General features: G+C 34.1%; 1 protein-coding gene and 1 non-coding gene across 2 annotated transcripts; both read left to right on the top strand.

Moving 5' to 3' along the window:
* The first annotated feature begins 1293 nt into the window (after positions 1-1293).
* Positions 1294-7214, top strand: LOC104101904 (phosphatidylinositol 3,4,5-trisphosphate 3-phosphatase and protein-tyrosine-phosphatase PTEN1). The gene is made up of 8 exons (XM_009609453.3): positions 1294-1604; positions 3315-3636; positions 4338-4514; positions 4735-4848; positions 5324-5512; positions 5895-6137; positions 6356-6457; positions 6669-7214. The coding sequence occupies exons 2-8, from the start codon at positions 3349-3351 to the stop codon at positions 6813-6815; spliced, it is 1260 nt and encodes a 419-aa protein (XP_009607748.1). The 5' UTR covers positions 1294-1604; positions 3315-3348; the 3' UTR covers positions 6816-7214.
* Positions 7215-19019: 11805 nt separating this feature from the next.
* TRNAQ-UUG (transfer RNA glutamine (anticodon UUG)) lies at positions 19020-19091 on the top strand. Its single transcript has one exon. It is a non-coding gene; the product is annotated as a tRNA-Gln (tRNA).
* Positions 19092-22817: the final 3726 nt, after the last annotated feature.

Here is a 22817-nt window from a genome sequence, read left to right as displayed (position 1 = left end):
GAGTTAGGCTAGATACTTACTGTGTACGCATTGATTTATGTACTCATACTGCACTTCTGCACTAAACGTGCAGGATCTGACAGGTCATTTGGTGATCATCTTGGCACGTAGTTGCACCTGTTGAGGAGACTTCATGTGAGCTGCATTCCAGGCTATGCATCGCAGTCCACAGATTCTCCATCGTATTATTTATTCTATCCTGTTTTATTAACATTCTGGACAGATGTTTTATTATTGTACTCCTTAGAAAATGCTCATGCACTTGTGACACCGAATTTTGGGGTTATACTAGTTGATGCTCACAGTTTCGTATATTATTATCGCCTTTCATTTCTTTTATAAATTACAAATGTTGTACGCTCCCATGGATTTAGAAGTGTAAGTCTCTTTCCTTATTAAAATCTATGATTTCGAAAGTAATAAAATGAGTAATTAAATTGATAAATCATCGTTGGCTTGCCTGACAGCGACGTTAGGCGTCATCACGACCTATAGTGTATTTTGGGTGGCAGATTTCTGGTATATGATTCTTCATAATAACTAATATAACTTTCATGCAATTAATAGTGTTCGGTTTTCAATACTGAATTAAATCAAAATAAATTTGCGGATTTTTAATTAATACAGAAAATCAAATAGTATTGTATTACTAATCCGATATGACTTAGACGGAATATGTGGATTATTTTATATGAGATAAAATGAGGAATAAAAATGAGTTGTGGATAAAGGTATCTAAAGACAAAAATGTCCTTAAATTAGACAATCACCACCTTACAATCCATATATTACTATTCAGCATATAACAACAATTCATGTTTCATTATCCACCGCATCATAATTCTTGTATAATATTCATCACATAAGCAATTTCTATGTTGTATTATTCCCTAAACCAAATGTACCTTAGAGTTAGAGTTTAAGTTCTATGATAGTATAAAAAATACTTACACAATCGTATACTTTTAAGATAATTATAGGTAAATACTATTCGTTGTTAATCAAAAGTCTCGGGTTCATGTTTTGAGAATAGAGTCGCATTTGGGAGGGAATACTTTACCCCAAAATCTGACTTCTTGGCATGAATTCTAATTAGTCGGACCCCAAAATAAGTACGGGACAACATGTGAGAAAAAAAGAGAAGATTATTATAGGGAAAACTATATATATGGCCATAGGAGCAACCATGCAGGCATGTATTGCGGCTCATTTTCCTCCAATTTTGGGGTTGTCCAAAACTCATTCCTAATTCATCATTATGATAGTTATACTAAGAATCTTCCCAATTCTCCATCTATCTCTCTTCCTGAACCAGACATGGATTCCATTTACTCCTCTTCTTGGCCCCCATAAAATCAAAAAAGAAAAAGAAAAAGAAAACATCCATTCCCTTGTGTTGGTCCAAGAACCAAATTTATGTACAAGTTTCTTGGACCAATTTTGCTACCACTTGGAAATATATTGAACAAGGTTTGACAGAGTGATCATTTAACGAATTAAAAAAGTGATCAAAAGGGAGGCATACCTGTTATCATTTCTGAAATTTATGGTCTGCATTCCAATCAATAGCAAGTTGATTTGGATCTTTATGTTCAATTTGAATGGTACTTCCTTCCTCAATTTTAATCTTGTGGCTTTTCCTTATCATTGTTTTGATGTTAGGTCTCTATTTGGTTAAAAAATCCATGTTGAAATGGAATCAAGATTGTCTTGAATTTGCTAATACGGTGTTGGGATTTCATGCTATGTGCATGGACAACGGTGGCTCAAGGAGAAGACTAGTAAAGCCTTTGCTTTAGGCCCCTAAATTTTGGGCCCCAAAAATATTTTTAGTTATAAATTCTCTATTTTATTTTCGCTTAGACAATATTGAAGTTTATAGAAAAAATAAAAGTACAAGCTCCTTATAAATGTAGAAAGCTGTCTATTTTTTTAGAACTTTGAATTAAGCTATTCAAATCTTCATATTGGTAAAAAATATTTTTTACACAAAGATCCAAGGCAACACATTGTAAGTACGTGGCTAATATCTTATTAAACCAATGTAAATAATAATATTATGTTTTGTAAGATAACTACACTATAAACAAAATAAGGCCTTTAGGCCATGAATACGGATGTAAGGATACTTTTATAAAAATAGAAAAGAAAAATTGTATGTGTGCAGAAGTGCGTGGATGAGACTTTGGGTTTTTTATTTATCTGTTTGCAAGCTCATGCTGGAACACTACCACAATTAAAATTTCTCGTTCACCATCATATCCTAAAGTGGACAAGCAACATCTATGGCGAATTTTTGTGTGGATGGTTGATATGTTATTCCCCTTGTCAAATTGTATTTACTCTTATGGTTTGTAACAAGCGGAAAGGGATTGTTTTTGGTCATATATGTTTATCTTTTTAATTCAATACACCTTATATCTTCTAATTAGAGTTAATCAAGTTGTTTGAAATTCTGCAGCTTGTAGCTTAATAAGTAAAATTACTAATGGAAAATTATAACTTGATTAACATATTCAAATTCATGGGATGGCCATAATTTCTCATATAGTAGACATAATAATCACTGTTTTAGCTGCAAGCTATAGGTATAATGCTCACTCTCTAGCATTTGTTTTACTGGACAGGTTTTGCATGCTCGCTGCTTAGAAAAGTCAATTTTGAGATTGCAAATTAATCATTTGATATGTTCTGAACCTTTTTTTTGTAATTACTTCCTATTTTTTAATGTTTTGACTAGCTGTAAATTGTAGCTTCATGGCATTCAGTTTTCAGTGTAATTAAAAGCCGTCGCTTAAAGTAATAAAGTGATGCAAAGCAAGGAATTATTGCTTCATGGGCGAAGCCATGCATTTCAGTAAACTTCAATGACGCCCAAATTGATCCCAACGAGACATGGTCAATAATTTGAATCTGAACCGTGAGGAATTGGATTAATATCCTCAATTTTGTATATTGGATCTCGAATTTAGAAATGTGAACTTTGAACTTCATTTCTAGCTTTTCTCTTCAAGCCTTATGGAATTTGCCGCTTTTTGCGCTTGTAAAAACATTGTATAATTCCCTGTCTCAATCAATGAAAAGGTATCTTAAACGCGGATCCAGAATTTAAATTCTATGAGTTTAACCTTTAAGATTTTTAACATTCAACCCATAGTATCATTAAACTTATGGGTTCAGACCTACCGTTTATGGCAATATTAGTTTTCAAACATAAGTTTATGCTCCGCCTTGAAAGTATTGGGTTCAGATGAACCCGACGCCAGTGCTCTATATCCACCCCTACTTAAACGAATGGTTTACATCTTATGCAGGTATTGCATTGGGATTTAAGATTAGAACAAAGAAATGGGGCCAAGATTGTCAAAACAGGGTTTCAGGAAGCCTGTTAATCTGAGTATCACGGATCTCCACCATAATCTGATAAACTATCTGTCAAGAAGTTTCTACATACGTAACTTGGTGTCGAAACAAAGAAGGCGAATGCTTGTTGGCGGGTATGATCTTGACATGACTTATATATCAGATCGAATTTTAGCAATGTCATTTCCTGCAGAACACGTGCGAGCAATGTTTCGCAACCCTTTGTGGCAGGTTAAGTCTGTACTGGATTCGAGACATGCAGGACATTATAAGGTTAGTACATAGCTCACTTTACCATTAAACCTATTTTCTTTCCCTTTTGTGCTTATCATTATTAAAAGTCATAGTTTCATCGCTTAAAGCGATTGACAGATACAAACCGAGGGGTTATTCCTTCATCAGCGAAGGCATGCACTTTAGAGAAGTGTGCACGCTTCAAACAGTAATGCGCAAAGTGATCCAAACAAGAAGTGGTTTGGTTCTTTGAATCTCAATTTTGAGGATTTGGATTAATATCCACGTTGTTTTATATTGGATACTGAAATTGGTTATATTAGTTGCCATACAATTACTATAGTACTTAATTCATATGTTTTTTTGAAGTTTCCATAGACTATGTGCACTTTAATGAAGCATGTATTTCATACCATGCTTTATGCTTCAAGCCAATGGACCTCGCCTTTTGCTCTTACAAACACTGATACTGCTTCTATCTGTCATCTTAATTGTCTTCTAAACTCTAATCACCCAAGCAATTTTTATTTGGAACCTAAATAGTATACTGAATAACTGCATCGAAGAGAACATATCAGACACTAAGATTAACAGGTGACAGCTTGAGTTTAGATTACATGTTTACCTTGCACCTAAATGTGAATCTCATATTTTCAGAAATGTATACATTGATAGTAGCTTGTTTATTAACTAATGCACTAAACACATTTGTTCTCTCAGTCACATGTTGTTGCTTGTAGGTCTATAACTTATGTGTAGAGCAAGCTTATGATGCCTCACATTTTTATGGCCGTGTGGAGAGGTATCCGATGGATGATAATCATGTCCCTCCTCTCCAAATGATCAGAGAATTCTGTGAAGATGTGTACTCATGGCTGTCAAATGACCCCAAGAATATTGCTGTTATACATTGCATGGTATGTCTAACATCCTTTTCATTACTTCTCTTTCCGGCTAATGAAGTATCTAAAAATTGCTATGTTGAGGGATATGGATGATGTTGTTGTGAATTTCAGAACATCTCTGACATTTAAGTGGATCTGCTATTTTCTTTCTTTTAGGAGATGTGAAGATAGAATTTAGTTTATCCTATATTGAAATATAGTGTAACTAACTTTTCTTTTTTGACATCTGTAGGCAGGTAAAGGCCGAACTGGTTTAATGGTTTGTTCGTACCTAGTTTACACTGGCATGTCAGCTGAGGAGGCTCTTCGGTTGTATGCTGAGAAACGAACAACTAACAATGAAGGAGTAAGTTATACCAATCCTCTAATTAGAACTGTTGACAATGGATCGGAAAGGAGGGAACCTGAAATATATAACATGGAGACTTTTCATTCAAAATGGACTACCAGATTCATATCTATATTTCAGCAAGACTGATTTCCATTATGTTAGGCAAACATTTAGCCAAACACAAACCTAAGAAAGTGCAATGTATGGCTGATTTTGAACTCTAAAGTATGTAAAAGGAACAGAGAATCTTCTGTCATGAAATTTATTTTTAGTGCTAATAATACAGTAGAATAGGCAATAAAACATATTGAGGCATGTCTGTTTTTACTTCACGAAGCAAGAGAGGAGAGGATATATGAGATGTTAGTTTGTTTCTTGAAATTCTGAAGGGAGACATACTTCATATAGTAAGGATAGTTCCTTTTCATTGCAAATCTTCAAGTTGTTCTTCTTCAAGTGATTACAACCCTGAGATTGTTTCCATATACAGGTATCGATTCCAAGCCAACGTAGGTATGTCAGATATTGGGAGCATGTACTTTCCTTCTCAAAGGGTGTTCCTCGTGGTCCTCCAATTGTCAAATTGCCCAAGTCATGTAAGAGAGAGCTCCGTCGCATTAGATTATATGACACTATAAACGTTGAATCCATCTTCTTCGTGGTATCCGAATTGCAAAGAGTAAGCCATCTTACTCATATAAGATTCTTTTGCAGCATCAATGATGACACAAAATTGCAAAATGCTGAATGGATAAGATGCCTATGCATGAGTTTGTGTGACCATCTCGTCTAAAAGCTTAAACTGTTAGAAAGAGCACACTTTTATTTACTTTAGTTATGTGTTTTACATGCCCTTCACGTGCAGACTTAATCCATTTTCATGGCCAAGCACATAGAAATTTATCTTGGTAAGTTGACAGAGGAAGGAATAAAGTTGAAAGAAAAGATAAATCATAAGATTTCTGAAGTTTTTCCAGTTGTGTTGATCTTCAATTTGGTTCGATATATTCTCTGCTTCTTCATTGCAATAAGTAAAATTTCACTCTGTACAATTCAAACAGGTTCCAGGAGAGAAGTATTGTCCGCCTACAGAAGTCTCAAAAAGTTGCTGCAGACGAATTAAGAATGGTATTCAGCGAACTTATAGTCCTCGATATTTTTATTCCTTTGTTGAACTTGAGGACAATGAAGATGAGATGAAACAAGAAAAGAAGGAACCTCGTTTGGTTGTCCAAATGGATACTGAAAGTTCAATGCTGTATCAGAAAACCTGTTTGGATCATTTTTATGACAAACCAGTGCAAGTAGGAATCTTTAACCTATTCTATAAAATTATGATATCATGTTTTCTCTATCTAACTAACTTTTGATCGTCACGTTAATATTTTGCTTCCACCATCACTAATATAGTAATATATACATCAAATTAACCCTTTAGATTAACACTATCACATAAAATGGGAATATCCTTTTCTTCCTTTGCTCTCTATTAATTATAATTTGGATTATCTGATCTTAACAGGTCAGTGGAGATGTACGTATCATATTCTACGAAAAGCTCATAGGAGGACGTCTCTTCTATGCTTGCTTCAATACTGCTTTTATTAGGAATGATCTACTGCAGGTATTTTTCAATTATACAAACTTACAACTGAAAAATATTGCATATGTTACTAAAACTGTGAAAGTAAAGACACATATATACGTAATGGCACAAGTCATGTATCATGGATGCTAATCAAAAGCTCCAAAAAAATATTGATTAGAAATGAATGTTTTAACATTTGACTACGTGCCGTTTTGTTAATTCTGTTTTAATATCTGAAAATTTGCAGTTTTCGTTACGAGAGCTAGATAAAGTTGGCAAAAAGGGTAGGTCCATGACTGGTTCTTCATTCTGCTTGGAGTTGTTCTTTGGTCCAGCAAATGGAAATTGTTTGCCAACACCTCCTTTACATGAAGATGATCTTACTCATTGTTAAACTATATAATATCAACCCCTTAAATTTTATCATTTCAATTGTCTTACCATCTTTTTTTCAGGGGATGGAAAACTAGGAAGATTTAAATAGTTTTGTAAGTAGAACTTGAGGGATCGGAGTAGTTATAAGAACAAATGTTTGCATGCTTATCCTAGAATCTAATGGAAACAAAATTCTTAGAATTTGGAAATTAGGATCTAGGTTTTTTGGTTGCATTTAGTATTAGAATTTGAGGGCCAATAGTATTCTCCGTTTGGTCCTTGTAATAAACTTCAATATTATACTTCAGTTCTAATTCCTCTGATCCCAAATCCGTGAGGATTGAACTTATATGCACGGACAATGTAGAAAAAGTTTACACTATCATGGTATTTTAACGTAGTTTGCCTTATTTTTCAAGTTTCTAATCCCACTTCTTATAGTTATCTTTAAGTAATTTGATAGTGTAATTTTTTTTTACATCATTAGTGTATCAAAGTTAAAGTCAATGCCAAATCCTTATTCTCTTAGGGAGCGGTTGTTTTCTTCTTAGTGTATCGTTGTTTTCACAAGAAAAGATATACTCGGGGAAATAACATATATAATCTTGTCTCACACGTCACGTCACACCCACTCCGATCCTCTTGACCATGGGTGTACAAACCAAACTGAAAAGTCAAATCAAACCGATTAAAAAATCTGATTAGATTTAGTATTGAGTAAAATAACTCGAACCAAATCGACACATAAATGTATAATTTTTATATATATTTCTCAGATTTTATATAGATTTTTTTAATAAAAATATCTAGAAATATTTGGGAATATGTTGCAGGATATAATATTTAATAGAATATGAAGTACTACATATTTATTAACCTTAAATAATGAGTAGTATGATCACTTTCTTGTCAAGTATTAGTGAAATGCGTCAATCTCTTTGTTCTTCCATATTCATATAATATGTTAAGATCTATTAAATTCTTATATTTTTTTCGAATGTAAAGTGATTATTATTATTTAGGTACATCAACAAAAAATTATTGTCAGACGACTAAAAAATTGCCTATTATGTGTTACTAAGAAAATTCTCCCACAAGAATATTTTAATAAATAATATGTTTATCAAATTTTTATATTTTTACTAAACATATATTTACTTATAAAAAATTTAACAAAGTAAGATTGAAATAATATTTAAGTAAAAAAAATCCGAAAAAACCCAAAAAATCCGACAAAACCGAACCAATCTATCATGACCCAAAATCCCACCACAGACGTCGTGATGGCACTTAGTCTCTAAGACTAGGTAAGCCGATTATAATTACAATTCAAGCCAAATTTTTTTTTAATTCAATACAGATGTCAAAACCAACAGCGGAAATATTCACGAACGACCTCCCAAGACTGGTAATACTGAGACACGAACTCTAACTGAATACATAAAATGATCTCAAGGATCGAATACTCAATACTGTTTGATTAATAATTAACAGTACAATAAAATAAAAAGACTCCAAGAGACTGCGACGACCAAGCAGCTCTACCTTGAATCCTTGCGATCACACTCTAACTCTGTCCGAGTCTGATACCTCCAATACCTGGCTCTGCACAAAAATGTGCAGAAGTGTAGTATGAGTATACCACGGTCGGTACCCAGTAAGTATCAAGACTAACCTCACTGGAGTAGAGACGAGGTACAGTCAAGATACTCACTAGTCAAATAACCTGTGCAATATAGCAGTATACAATAGTATTGGAAAATAACTAGCAATGATAACAACAAACTCAACCAGTGATATAACAACAAGGCAAGTCATAATTATTGCTCAGGCGAATAAGGAACACAAGTACAATCAATAAGTCAAGTCCTTCAAATATAAATCTTTCACATATTATTCTCTAAGATAAATATCTTTCGAATATACTTCTTTTGAATAATTATCTTTCGAATATACTTCTTTCAAATAAATATATTTTCAAGTAAAAGTCACCATATGACACTTCATTTTACAATCAAAAAAATTATGGGTCTCAGCCCACTTTCATATTTTTCACGGCACCTCGTACCCATATTTCTATCACCATCACATGGACAACTCACGTGTCAATAATAAAATCATCATATTTTTTCCCGGCACCTCATGCCCATATTATTTTCATAACTGCACGGACAACTCACGTACCAAAATATCAATGTACATAAGATCCGCATGATCAATTTATTTTCAATAAAGTAAGGTTAAAATCTTTAAATCAAGTAAGAAATCAACAAAAAGATAAGTTTATTTTAGAAATCGTTTGAGTGAGGAAAAATGACATTTCCATTAAAATAAAGTATCAGATAAACTACTGATTTTGATATAAAATTTATTAAATTAAACATACTAGAAATTTTCTTTTACTTAAAACAATTCAATCATCAAAAACAAGTATAACCCAAAAATACAAATCCTCAAAGCCTCGTACGAAAAAGTCAAGGTCAACACAATACATCAAAAATATACAAAATACTTAATATTAAGTCAAATAATACATCACGGAAAACACAATAATTTATAAATTATGGAAAAATAAAATAACCAAAGGCAAGTGCAGCCATAGAGAAATATCAACAAAAGGGCACTCCCGAGATACCGCCTCGTAGTCCCAAATCATAAATAAATTCACAATCTTTTCTTATATCACCGCGGGAGCCTTCACATATTATTCTTTAATTATATTTCCCAAAAGAGCATCCCACGTTTTAGCCATCATTATCACACCGCATGACTTCTAGTAGTTCCTCTACTAGCCACGCGTTTCAAGCCACCCTTATCTCACCGCATGCGTTTCAACACCCTGGCCTTATATCATCACATGACTTCTAGTAGTTCCCCTACTCGCCACGCGTTTCAAGCCACCCTTATCTCACCGCATGCGTATCAATATCACAATATTTCACAAATCGCACCTCAAGTGCCCAAATATCACAGCATAATACAACTTGCACCTCAAGTGCTCACATATCATAACATATCATAAATTGCACATCAAGTGCTCAAATCTTACAACATATCACAAATTGCACATCAAGTGCTCAAATATTAAAACATATCACAAATTACATATCAAGTGCTCAAATCTTATAACATATCACAAATTGCACATCAAGTGCTCAAATATTACAACTTGCCACAGAAATCAACAACATATTATTTTTTCACAATAAGGAGCCATGACTCGATCATAATGTGCACAACATATTAACAAAATATTCGGGAGTGAACAACTCAACCGAATAATACTTCACAATTTGATACTTTGCCTCAATATGATTCACGGCCTTTATAATTCAATATCAAATTTTCAACAAAGTGAACTGAAAAGTAATTCATCTTATTAACTAAATTTTCCATTTACATTATCTGTAGGTAAACTCAATAATAAAAGTATTTTTCATAAAAATAGAAACTCAAACAAACACAGAGTTCACATAAAAGTCAAATGGCAATCACACCAAATTATCATATAAAAACAACCTCGGCAAACAAGGAATAAGGCATGACAAATAAAGGATTTAACAAGTTACAACAATTTTCCAACTTAATACTTAAGGGCGTCTACGAATTTCAACCGATATAATTTGCACATATAAACCAAGTACGTACTCGTCACCTCGCGTACATTGTTTTCAATTACACAATATGACACATAAGACTCGATGTCTAAGGGGTAATTCCCCCACTCGAGGTTAGGCAAGACACTTACCTCGACGAAACTAAACTGATACTCTAAATGATCTTCGCGATTGAAGCCACCTCCAGACGGCTCAAATCTGAAATTCGCCCCTTCATAATACTAGGATGGTCCACCACACTAAACAAATTTCAATCTACAAGAATGCAACATAATTGCGCCAATATTAGCAAGATTCCTATACTTTAAGTCATTTAGACATTTTATCAAACATCTAATGTGCATATTTTTCTACAACCTCCTTTAATGGAATTTCGTCACCTAAATATCACCTTCCACACAAATGATTGATCTCACAATCGTCTCTAGGTCATCCACAACTTCCCTTAGCACATGCATGCCCAACAATTCACTCCCAACCCACAAATCTTATCAATTAATTTATTTTACAATCTCTACAATACCAACACACATAGGTTGGGCACTTATTGCTTCCAATCACCATCCCATAAGTCCTAACACATATTTCGTACATAAATAATCACCATGAATTAGTTAGAGGTAGCAGACATACCTATTGTAGACCAAATCTTGAAAGACAACTTTTGGGGTGTTTTTGAGATTTTGAAGAAATCCGATGGAATCCAATCAAAACCTTGTTGTAGCTAGTGATTGATCAGTGAAATTATCATAAAACACACTTAAAACTCACCTTAGGTGTGTATTGGAAGCCTTGGCCGAATGGGTGATGGAGAGAAAGCGGTTTGATGCGTTGAAAACTAGACTCAAAGGGCTTTGAGTTGATAGGTTATACAATATATCCATATGACAAACGGTTTGATGCGTTAGAAACTAGACTCAAAGGGCTTTGAGTTGATAGGTTATACACTATATAACTCTTCATATCTTGAGAGTTATGCTCATTTGAAGTTAGGTCTTGTGCGAACTCACTTGAAACTTTGTCCCATCATATAATTTTCAACTTGACTTAGCCTTAGGGCTCTTCTTAGAGCATAAACCATTCTTAATTCACCTCATACATATATTTTCATGACAAATTTATATCATTCAAATTATCAGTCTTGTTCATACCCGAATTAATATAATTAGCACCCGCCAATCTTCTTAATAGTCTTAAAACACGTCGAAATGTTTTTTGGGTGTTAAATTCTCCCCCACTTAAGAACATTCGTCCTCGAATGTTTTACATGTCATTATTAGGCACAGTATTATCCTACTTTCACCTTAACCATCATCTTTAATCGTTCTTGACTTCATATAGATCTTAGATATTCTTCCAACATTTCAACTTCCTTAAGGCCCCAAAATTTGGCTAACTCCCAAATTTTTCAAAAATTTCGGCAGAGTGTCCTCTGCAATTGGGCCTAACCACCTGCCATAGAATCAGCAAAACCAGTCCTAACAACATATACATGAACTAACGACGCAACATAACATTAAGACAATGCCAATTGTGGCCTCATGAGCAGTATACTACCAAAAAGGAACATCTTCAACATCAGCTATACGGTTGATACATAAATCATAGAAGGTAACTCTTAGCATTTTCGTAGAACACAACTTTATAAATACATGACTATTCAAACAAACGAGGGTACTTCTTCTTCATTTCTTACTCGACTTCTCAAGTGGCCTCTTCAACCTGTTGGTTTTGCCATAACACTTTCACGGAAGCAATTTCTTTATTTCTCAACTTTCGGACTTGCCGATCAATATTAGAAATTGGAATCTCTTCATAAGTCAATTTCTCATTAACCTCAATAGTCTCAACCGGAACAATGAGTGTCGGGTCTCCAACTACTTTCTTCAACATAGACAAATGAAACACCGAATACATGGAGGACAATAATAGGGAAACATCCTACTCATATTTTGGTCTATTTCCTTCAGATTTCATAAGGCCTAATTTCCCATATTAACACACTGTGTTAGTCTCAAGTAGCAATTTCGTGCCTACACACACATTATACGTATGCCCATAATCGCATCTCTAGTCATAATAACTGTTCATAATTAATTTCAGCATACTCAATTAATTTTATATTAACCAAAATCTCATTTCAAATTATTCACAACATTGAGAGCAACACGCGAAGCATGAAGACCTCATAATTATTTACCCAAATTAACGAGTCACATTTAACTCCACCTGGGCACTCATCTCGTAGGCTAAAACTCAATATTTACAATACGAATATGGCTAAATATGCACAGAAAATACATACAAAATTATCAAATAAGCCTAACCGGCATGACTCCCTATTAATACTATAATACAAATTTAATTTCACAAAGGGAGAATTTAAACTCATAAATTTTTCACCACAAGGACCTCGTCCTTATATAACTTCCACCGCGGCTTGTAGCCCATTTTAAATATTTCACATCATATAAAAATGCGAGAATCTCGTCCTCAACTCCGAATCACAAGTATTTTGCACATTGTGCCAACTGAGATTTTTCCATTCTTTCTTCTCTTTAATAAATTTCGTAAACAGTTTTCATAACACATAATGAACCCTCATCCCGGTAGGGCATATAATTCATAAAATTGAAATCAATTATTTTGAAAATCACATCACAACCCACTGTAGTGAATAATAAAATTACTTTTGGACTTATAGCCCTCAATGGTGCACAAAATAAAAATGATAGACACGGGCTAACATCATCAAATCTCCCCAATAAGGATAACATATAAGTGGGTCACAAAGTTACGAAGCTCATCTATAAGCAGAGCATAATAGGAGGACTCGCCTCAAAATTCAGAACCGAATCAAATTAAGGAATATATCCTTTTATAACAGATCGAGATTATACCAGTAGTGACACCACCTGGTGTAGTGGCCTCAGCCACAGCATAACAACTATATCAACGGGTTGGGCCTCCCCTTCTAAGGCGCCCTCTACCCGCCTGTCCTCCACCCCTAACTGGTTGTGCATGTGGGGTAGTAACTGGAATAGAGCTTGTAACCAGAGTATTCTGATGAAATCTGCCTCTCCTAAGTCTGGGACAATCTCTCATGATGCGCCTAGTATCACCACACTGATAACAAACCCTCTGCAGGTTTGGCTGCTCATATTAAGTCTATGCTAGATAACTAGAATAACCATTATAGGAACCCTGTGTCGGTGGTGCATTAAAAGAACTTGCTGGAGCACTCCGAGTATTCTGAAATTGTTTTCGTGACCCCGCTGATACTGAAATGTATAATTATTAAGGACGTGGGAATACTGCAAGTCCTAACACTATCCCATACAAATCTCAGCTCTTAATCATATATAAGCTTTGGAGACGCTTTCAATACCACATATATACATCTCAGGCCAAAATGGATATAACGCATGACCCCGCAATCTGATCATTGATAGTTGACTCCCCTCACTTGGCGCGAAACCATAGGACACAGTCTGATGATCCACAATACTAACCTTTATCGCTTGTATGGCACCGATCATAAGACACATCAAGCCATTTATTGGGCGCATGTCATCCTTGTGACAGACAAAATTGCTTCCTCGAGTGCCTTGGCTGCTAGTATGTACCCTTCGCTAAATAGAAATCCCGTACGAACTACATAGTCTCTAATACCACCAACTATCTTCAGATCTACATCCACCTCCTGAACCTACCACGATTGTGACAATTAGGCAATTAATTAAACCTTCTCAAGATCATACTTATCAACCAGATGTCAGAACTTGTTGCACCCCCATGTGCACAACTGAATGATCTCTTAATACTTCCACATCCTCGATCTGGACGACACGTTATAACAATGATTGAGCAACCCTGGCTCCCTTATAACCCTTATGTAGTATCACGAACCGTTGGCGCATAGTTGATACCGAGTGGGCAATTTCATACACGAGTGGATGCAAAAGAACATAAGATATATTATTCAAGCTGAATAAATGCCGCACGATAAGGAAGGAAAGAAGTGAAGATTTTTCCTACTAACTCTGTAGGCTCTCGAAGATAAGTACATACGTGTCCGTACCGATCTGCAAAACTCTACTAAACTTGTTCGTGACTCGTAGAACCTATGAACCTAGAGCTCTGATACCAACTTGTCACAACCCAAAATCCCACCACAGGCGTCGTGATTGCACTTACTCTCTAAGACTAGGTAAGTCAATTATAATTACAATTCAAGCCAAAAAAAGTTTTTAATTCAATACAGATGTCAAAACCAACAGCGGAAATATTCACAAACGACCTCCCAAGACTGGTAATACTGAGACACGAACTCTAACTGAATACATGAAATGATCTCAAGGATCGAATACTCAATACTGTTTGATTAATAATTAACAATATAATAAAATAAAAAGACTCCAAGGGACTGCGACGACCAGGCAGCTCTACCTTGAATCCTTGCGATCATACTCTAACTCTGTCCGAGTCTGATACCTCCAATACCTGGCTCTGCACAAAAATGTGCAGAAGTGTAGTATGAGTATACCACAGTCGGTACCCAGTAAGTATCAAGACCAACCTCAGTAGAGTAGAGACGAGGTACAATCAAGACACTCACTAGTCAAATAACCTGTACAATATAGCAGTATACAATAGTACTAGAAAACAACTAGCAATGATAACAATAAACTCAACCAGTGATATAACAACAAGGCAAGTCATAATTATTGCTCAGGCGAATAAGGAACACAAGTACAATCAATAAATCAAGTCCTTCAAATATAAATCCTTCACATATTATTCTCTAAGATAAATATCTTTCGAATATACTTCTTTTGAATAATTATTTTTCGAATATACTTCTTTCAAATAAATATATTTTCAAGTAAAAGTCACCATGTGACACCTCATTTCACAATCAAAAAAATTACGGGTCTCAGCCCACTTTCATATTTTCCACGGCACCTCGTGCCCATATTTCTATCACCATCACACGGACAACTCACGTGTCAATAATAAAATTATCATATATTTTTTCGGCACCTCATGCCCATATTATTTTCATAACTGCACGGACAACTCACGTACCAAAATATCAATGTATATAAGATCCGCATGATCAATTTATTTTCAATAAAGTAAGGTTAGAATCTTTAAATCAAGTAAGAAATCAATAAAAAGATAAGTTTATTTTAGAAATCGTTTGAGTGAAGAAAAATGACATTTCCATTAAAATAAAGCATCAGATAAATTACTGATTTGAATATAAAATTTATTAAATTAAACATACTAAAAAATTTCTTTTATTTAAAACAACTCAATCATCAAAAACAAGTACAACCCAAAAATATAAATCCTCAAAGTCTCGTACGAAAAAGTCAAGGTAAACACAATACATCCAAAACATACAAAACACTTAATATTAAGTCAAATAATATATCACGGAAAATACAAGAATTTATAAATTACGGAACAATAAAATAACCAAAGGCAAGTACAGCCATAGAGAAATATCAACAAAAGGACACTCCCGAGGTACCGCCTCGTAGTCCCAAATCATAAATAAATTCACAATCTTTTCTTATATCACCGCGGGAGCCTTCACATATTATTCTTTAAAAATTATTTTTTCCGAAATAGCATCCCGCGTTTTAGCCACCCTTATCATACCGCATGACTTCTAGTAGTTCCCCTACTAGCCACGCGTTTCAAGCCACTCTTATCTCACCGCATGCGTTTCAACACCCTGACCTTATATCACCGCATGACTTCTAGTAGTTCCCCTACTAGCCATGCGTTTCAAGCCACCCTTATCTCACCACATGCGTATCAATATCACAATATTTTACAAATCGCACCTCAAGTGCCCAAATATCACATCATAATACAACTTGCACCTCAAGTGCTCGCATATCACAACATATCACAAATTGCGCATCAAGTGCTCAAATCTTACAACATGTCACAAATTGCACATCAAGTGCTCAAATCTTACAACATATCACAAATTGCACATCAAGTGCTCAAATATTACAACATATCACAAATTGCACATCAAGTGTTCAAATCTTACAACATATCACAAATTGCATATCAAGTGCTCAAATATTACAACTTGGCATAGAAATCAACAACACATTATTTTTCAACAATAAGGAGCCACGACTCGATAATAATGTGCATAACATATTAACAAAATGTTCGGGAGTGAACAATTCAACCGAATAATTTTTTACAATATGGCACTTTGCCTCAATAAGGTTCACGACCTTTATAATTCAATACCAAATTTTTAACAACGTGAATTGAAAAGTAATTCATCTTATTAAATAAATTTACCATTTAAAATAATCTGTAGGTAAACTCAATAATAAAAGTGTTTTCCATAAAAATGACAAATCAAACAAACACAGAGTTCACATAAAAGTCAAGTGGAAATCACACCAAATTACCATATAAAAACAACCTCGTCAAACAAGGAATGAGGCATGACAAATAAATGATTTAATAAGTTACAACAATTTTCCAACTTAATACTTAAGGGCGTCTACGAATTTCAACCGCTATAATTTGCACATATAAACCAAGTACGTACCCGTCACCTCACGTATATGGTTTTCAATTACATAATATGGAACATAAGACTCGATGCCTAAGGGGTAATTACCCCACTCGAGGTTAGGCAAGACAATTACCTCGACGAAACTAAACCGATGCTTTAAATGATCTTTGCGAGTGAAGCCACCTTCGGACGGCTCAAATCTGAAATTCGCCCCTTCATAATACTGCGATGGTCCACCACACTAAACAAATTTTAATCTACAAGTATGCAACACAATTGCGCCAATATTAGCAAGATTTCTATACTTTAAATCATTTAGACATTTTATCAAACATCTAATGTACATATTTTTCTACAACCTCCTTCAATGGAATTTCTTCACCTAAAAATCACCTTCCACACAAATGATTGATCTCACAATCGTCTCTAGGTCATCCACAACTTCCCTTAGCACATGCATGCCCAACAATTCACTTCCAACCCACAAATCTTATCAATTAATTTATTTTACAATCTCTACAATACCAACACACCTAGGTTGGGCACTTATTGCTTCCAATCACCATCCTATAAGTTCTAACACATATTTCGTACATAAATAATCACCATGAATTAGTTAGAGGTAGTAGACATACCTATTGTAGACCAAATCTTGAAAGATAACTTTTGGGGTATTCTTGAGATTTTGAAGAAATCCGATGGAATCCAATCAAAACCTTGTTGTAACTAGTGATTGATCAGTGAAATTATCATAAAAACACACTTAAAAACTCACCTTAGGTGTGTATTGGAAGCCTTGGCCGGATGAGTGATGGAGAGAAAACCCTAGTCTTGAAGAAATGACTTAGCCCCTCTCTCTACCCATCCTTGGGGTTATTTAATGGGCTCCTACATGTGCGGCCGTGCACCTGGTCAAGTGGCCACGCATTCGGCCGCGCACCTGAGGTAGAAAGTCTCAAATATGCGCGCTAGCGCACATATGACACATGTTCAGGAAAATGGCCATAACTTTCTGTATACTTATCCAAATAATGAACTGTTTGATGCGTTGGAAACTAGACTCAAAGAGCTTTGATTTGATAGGTTATAAACTATATAACTTTTCATATCCTGAGAGTTATGCTCTTTTGAAGTTAGGTCTTGTGCGAACTCACTTGAAACTTTGTCCCATCATATAATTTTCAACTTGACTTAGCCTTAGGGCTATTCTTAGACCATAAACTATTCTTAATGCACTTCATACATATATTATCATGATCAATTGATATTATTCAAATTATCAGTCTTGTTCATACCCGAATTAATATAATTAGCACCCGTCAATCTTCTTAATGGTCTTAAAACACTTCAAAAAATTTTCGGGGTGTTACACAATCCAAACCGATATAGATGGTTTGGTTTGGTTTTGATAAAAATCGAACCAACTCGGTCCATGTACACCCCTACTCTTGACATAGGAAGAGCTATAATCTTTATGAACAAAGAATTAATTAACTTACCTCCATATCACAGTTTACTCAACCTAGTAAAAAGGGCTTTGAAATAGAGCGGTTTGCATGTTGAATTTTTTTTGATCATATAATACTGGTTGAATGGACATGGATTTAGTAACGGCAATCTTAACATCATAATGGAAGTATTTACGAAAATAATGAGAGTATTGTCACAACCCAATCATTTCTTGTTCATTCTTCCTTATTAATTACTACTCGAATAAAAATCTTACTACTGCTACTCCCTCCTCTCAATTTATGAACCGTGTTCCGTTTTTGAGCGTTAAATTTTTTTATTTTTTCATATTCTTTTAAAAAATTTGAATTTGTTATTATTGTGTCTTATAGTACTTTTTATATGGTTTCCAAAAAACTTAAAGATTATGTATCTCAATTCATGATGAAAATTAATTTGTTTGACTCTCAAAATCTGCAATCGCCACTTAAATTGAAATGGATGGAGTATTATTTGTACCTATAAAATATATATTTCAAATAAACTATTCAATAATGTTAAATAGAAAGACTCTAGACTCCAAAGCAAGCACCAGGGTTCTATGGTGTAGTGGTTAGCACTCTGGACTTTGAATCCAGCGACCTGGGTTCGACTCCCGGTAGGACCTTTTTTCCATGATTATAATGGAAAATTTGAAATTTTCAATTAGAAAGTGGACATATTTCCAGTGAGTTCCTTTTTAGCCGTGTACAAAAAAACCGCATCAAATCGATAATACGAATTAAATCAGAAAAAAAAATCCGTAGTACATTTATATCATTTTTAAAACTATTTTATACATATAAATATTTATTGTAATGTAATTTATAAATATTTCTTAAATATTTTTACAGTTTTATCTTTTAACGTATTATTTCAAGTTTAGACTTAACATTCTTGAGTGGTAAATAAATTTTATAGCTCACAAATGTAGTAACTCAAACAAAGTTCAAATCAATACTAGTGCTTACAAAAGAAATTCAATTCAATACTAGAAATGATGATAGTGTTGGATAATTATTTTAGTTTTACATTGGTTTATAATGAAAATGCATAACTTAATTTATTTTTTTCTTTAGTGCTTAGTTATGTAATTAATATTAGTACTTATTAGCTATACTTATTTTAGCATGACCTATATAGTATTTTTAGATTATGTTAATTTTTATTATGGCTTATTAAATAATAATATTTTTTAATATAATTTTATTATTTTATCTTTGTTATTGAATATTTTTATATAATGCTATGACTTATCTTATATTATTGTGTTAGTTTCTTGGAAAACACATTATATAGTTGTATTTTATTAGAACTTAAGAAATATTTGGAGCACAAGTTACATATTTTATGCTATGAAGACTTTACCGGAAAAAAACCTGAAAATTCGACAAAATTTGAGATTGAAAAATCCAACTTTGTTGGTTTTGTTTGGTTTATAAATTTAAAAATTTGACACCATTGATTTGATTTGATAATTGAAAAATCGGAATCAACTCGGCCTATATATACCCCAGTTGTAATTCATCTTATGCAAGGGAATAATTTCCATTTTGACTTTCTTTGGGACAATAAAGATGATACCTTTACTAGATTTGAGATGCAACATGGTGTTTGCTACCACCAATTAGTGTAGTGGGTTGATATATATTTTTTTTTTAATTTTTTAATCAGAGGTCCGGACTTCAAGATTTTAGAATAAGACATTTCTTGATAGGAAACACTTTATCTTATTAATGGATCTACCTAACACTAATTCGAATATCGAAAATGGATATTCTTTCACCTTAATAAGAGCTCTCGAGTCCGAGGTCTTTTTCTCGGTAAGAAGTGCGCTTGAGAGTACATAGCACTGAATTCGGATTTGTAGTTCAATGAAAGTGTTTGATACCAGATGTATAAAGCAAATTGGCTAAATTAAATGAATATCCAAGTTGGCAAGTTGGCTTCATTATAGAAAAACAAACACATGTTCTTGCATTTAGAAATAAATAGAACAAAGACCTCTGTCTTATTGAAATGGAAAGAAGAAAGAAAAAAACTGCTTTTCTAATTAAAAAGTTCCTACTGTCACTGTTTATTACTTTATTTAATGCATTCGCAGTTTCGCATTGATTTTTCCTTTTCTCTTTTTCCTTTTTGGGTGGTTGGGGTTGGAGGGGACTTGGAAGGTGGAAATTTAATGCATTTGATTGATCATTTCATAGGGAGAGTGCTATCCTACTCAACAAAGTCTACCCTATATCTTTAGATGCAATGCAATATTTCAATTAGAGTTTAACTTGCATATATAGTTTTAAAAAATACACTATCAATTTGCTTACAGGTAAGTAAAGATAGTCACTCATGATTTCTCAAATTATTAATAAGTTAAAAGAAGACAATGTTAAATTGCACTGATTATCATTTGCACTATAAGCAATTATGAGAAATCCTCTCAACTAATATTGGACCTTTTTAGATCACGAGCTTCACAAGCTAATTCAATTATTGAGAACTGATTGACAACTTGAGAAGCAGGCATAACGCTAAACTAATCTAACCATCTAATAAACTCGTAAGTTAATGTGTTGAACTGACAAGTTTGAATTCAATAATTACCTACCCAATCATCTTATACTATAGTATCATAATACTATGTTATAACTTACAATTGGAAAACCAAAGTGCAAAATTAAATTGCCGAAATATCCATTAAAAACTAAAAGACCATTGTATCATTCACTTAAACACTACTCCTACAATATTTTAATACCAAAAAAGAAAACTTACACAATTTTTTTGAGTTGAAAGTGTTTCTTTAATGTGATGACCCAAAAGGTCATTTTTAAATTTAATAATTATTTTTGTGATTTAAGACCTCGAAAAATACTATGCATCATTCTTTGACTTGAGTGCGCAGTCCGTATAATTTTTCGGAAAGTTTTTATATAAGAAATTGATTAAAATGTGAAATAGAGTCTTAAAACTCAATTAAGTTGACTTTGATCAACATTTTTTGCAAACGAACCCGGATTGATATTTTGACAGTTCTGGTACATCCGTCTCGTGTTTTGGGACTTGGGCGTATGCCCTGAATTTAATTTGGAGGTCCCTAACTCAAGTTATGACCATTTAACGGAAACTAGAAATTTAAAGGCTAACGATTTCCAAGTTTGACCACGGAGTTGACTTTTGATATCGGGGTCAGAATCCGATTATGGAAATTGAAATAGGTTTGTTATGTCATTTATGACTTTTGTGCAAACTTTGAGGTCAATCGGACTTGATTTGATAGGTTTCGGCATCGAATGAAAAAGTTGAAATTTTTTAAGTTCCTTAAACTTGAATTGTGGTACAATTTGTGGTTTTAGCGTTGTTTGATGTGATTTGAGATTTCGACTAAGTTCGTATGATATTTTAGGACTTGGTGGTGTATATGGTTGAAGTCTCGGGGGCCTCGGGCGAGTTTCAGATGGTTAACGGGTTGAACTTTGGACTTGGAACCTTGCTGGAATTTTTCTGATGTACTATCTGGTTTCCTTCTTCGCGTTCGCGATAGGGGTCTCGCGTTCACGAAGAGGAACTAGAAGCTGGCGAAATTTACTCTTCGCGTTCGCGAATAGTGGACCGCGTTCGCGAATGCCAAGTTTGGCAAGGCATCGCGTTCGCGAGACTGCCCTCGCGTTCGCAAAGAAGAAATCTGGGGCAGCACAAAAATGTGCTTCGCGAACGCGAGGTTGCTATCGTGTTCGCGAAGAAGAAATTCTTGGACATTAGAACTTAAGTTCTAGAAATGAGATTTCGTCCCATTTTTCATTTTTCAAGAGTTTGAGCTCGGGTAAGGCGATTTTGGGGTGATTTTCACGGAAAAATATTGGGGGTAAGTGTTCCTTATCCTATATTGATTATATTTCATGAATCCATACTCATTTACATCATGAATCCGTGAATTTATGGAAGAAAAATCAAATTTTTATAAAATCTTTCAAAAATATAAAATGAAGATTTGAAAGCCAATCCGATGTCGGAATTCGATAATTTTTATATGGTTAAACTCGTATCGGAACGGGTGTTCGGATTTTGTGAGTTTTTTCGGGATTCTAGACGTGGGTTCCACTATCGATTTTTGAGATGAATTTTGGATTTTAATCCGAAAATTAGTAAAGTCATATGGAATTAATTCCTACGATTTGTATTGAGTATATTGAATTATTTATGACTAGATTTGACGATTTCGGATACGAATTCACGAGGCAAAAGTTTATTGAATTCTTGAACTTGGTTGCAAAGCGAGGTAAGTGTCGTTGGTAACCTTGACTTGAGGGAATAGAACCCTTGATTTATTTGCTATGTGAATTTCATGTGTAAAGAT

This window comes from Nicotiana tomentosiformis, chromosome 9 (assembly GCF_000390325.3).
Source record: "Nicotiana tomentosiformis chromosome 9, ASM39032v3, whole genome shotgun sequence".
In the NCBI taxonomy this organism is placed as follows: domain Eukaryota; kingdom Viridiplantae; phylum Streptophyta; class Magnoliopsida; order Solanales; family Solanaceae; genus Nicotiana; species Nicotiana tomentosiformis.
This window is presented reverse-complemented; position numbering and strand designations above follow the sequence as displayed.

Coding starts and splice junctions, on each gene's coding strand:
- LOC104101904 (XM_009609453.3), top strand. CDS start 3,349: ATGGGGCCAAGATTGTCAAAACAGGGTTTCAGGAAGCCTGTTAATCTG. Junction 3,637..4,337: donor GACATGCAGGACATTATAAG/GTTAGTACATAG, acceptor TGTTGCTTGTAG/GTCTATAACTTATGTGTAGA. Junction 5,513..5,894: donor TGGTATCCGAATTGCAAAGA/GTAAGCCATCTT, acceptor CAATTCAAACAG/GTTCCAGGAGAGAAGTATTG.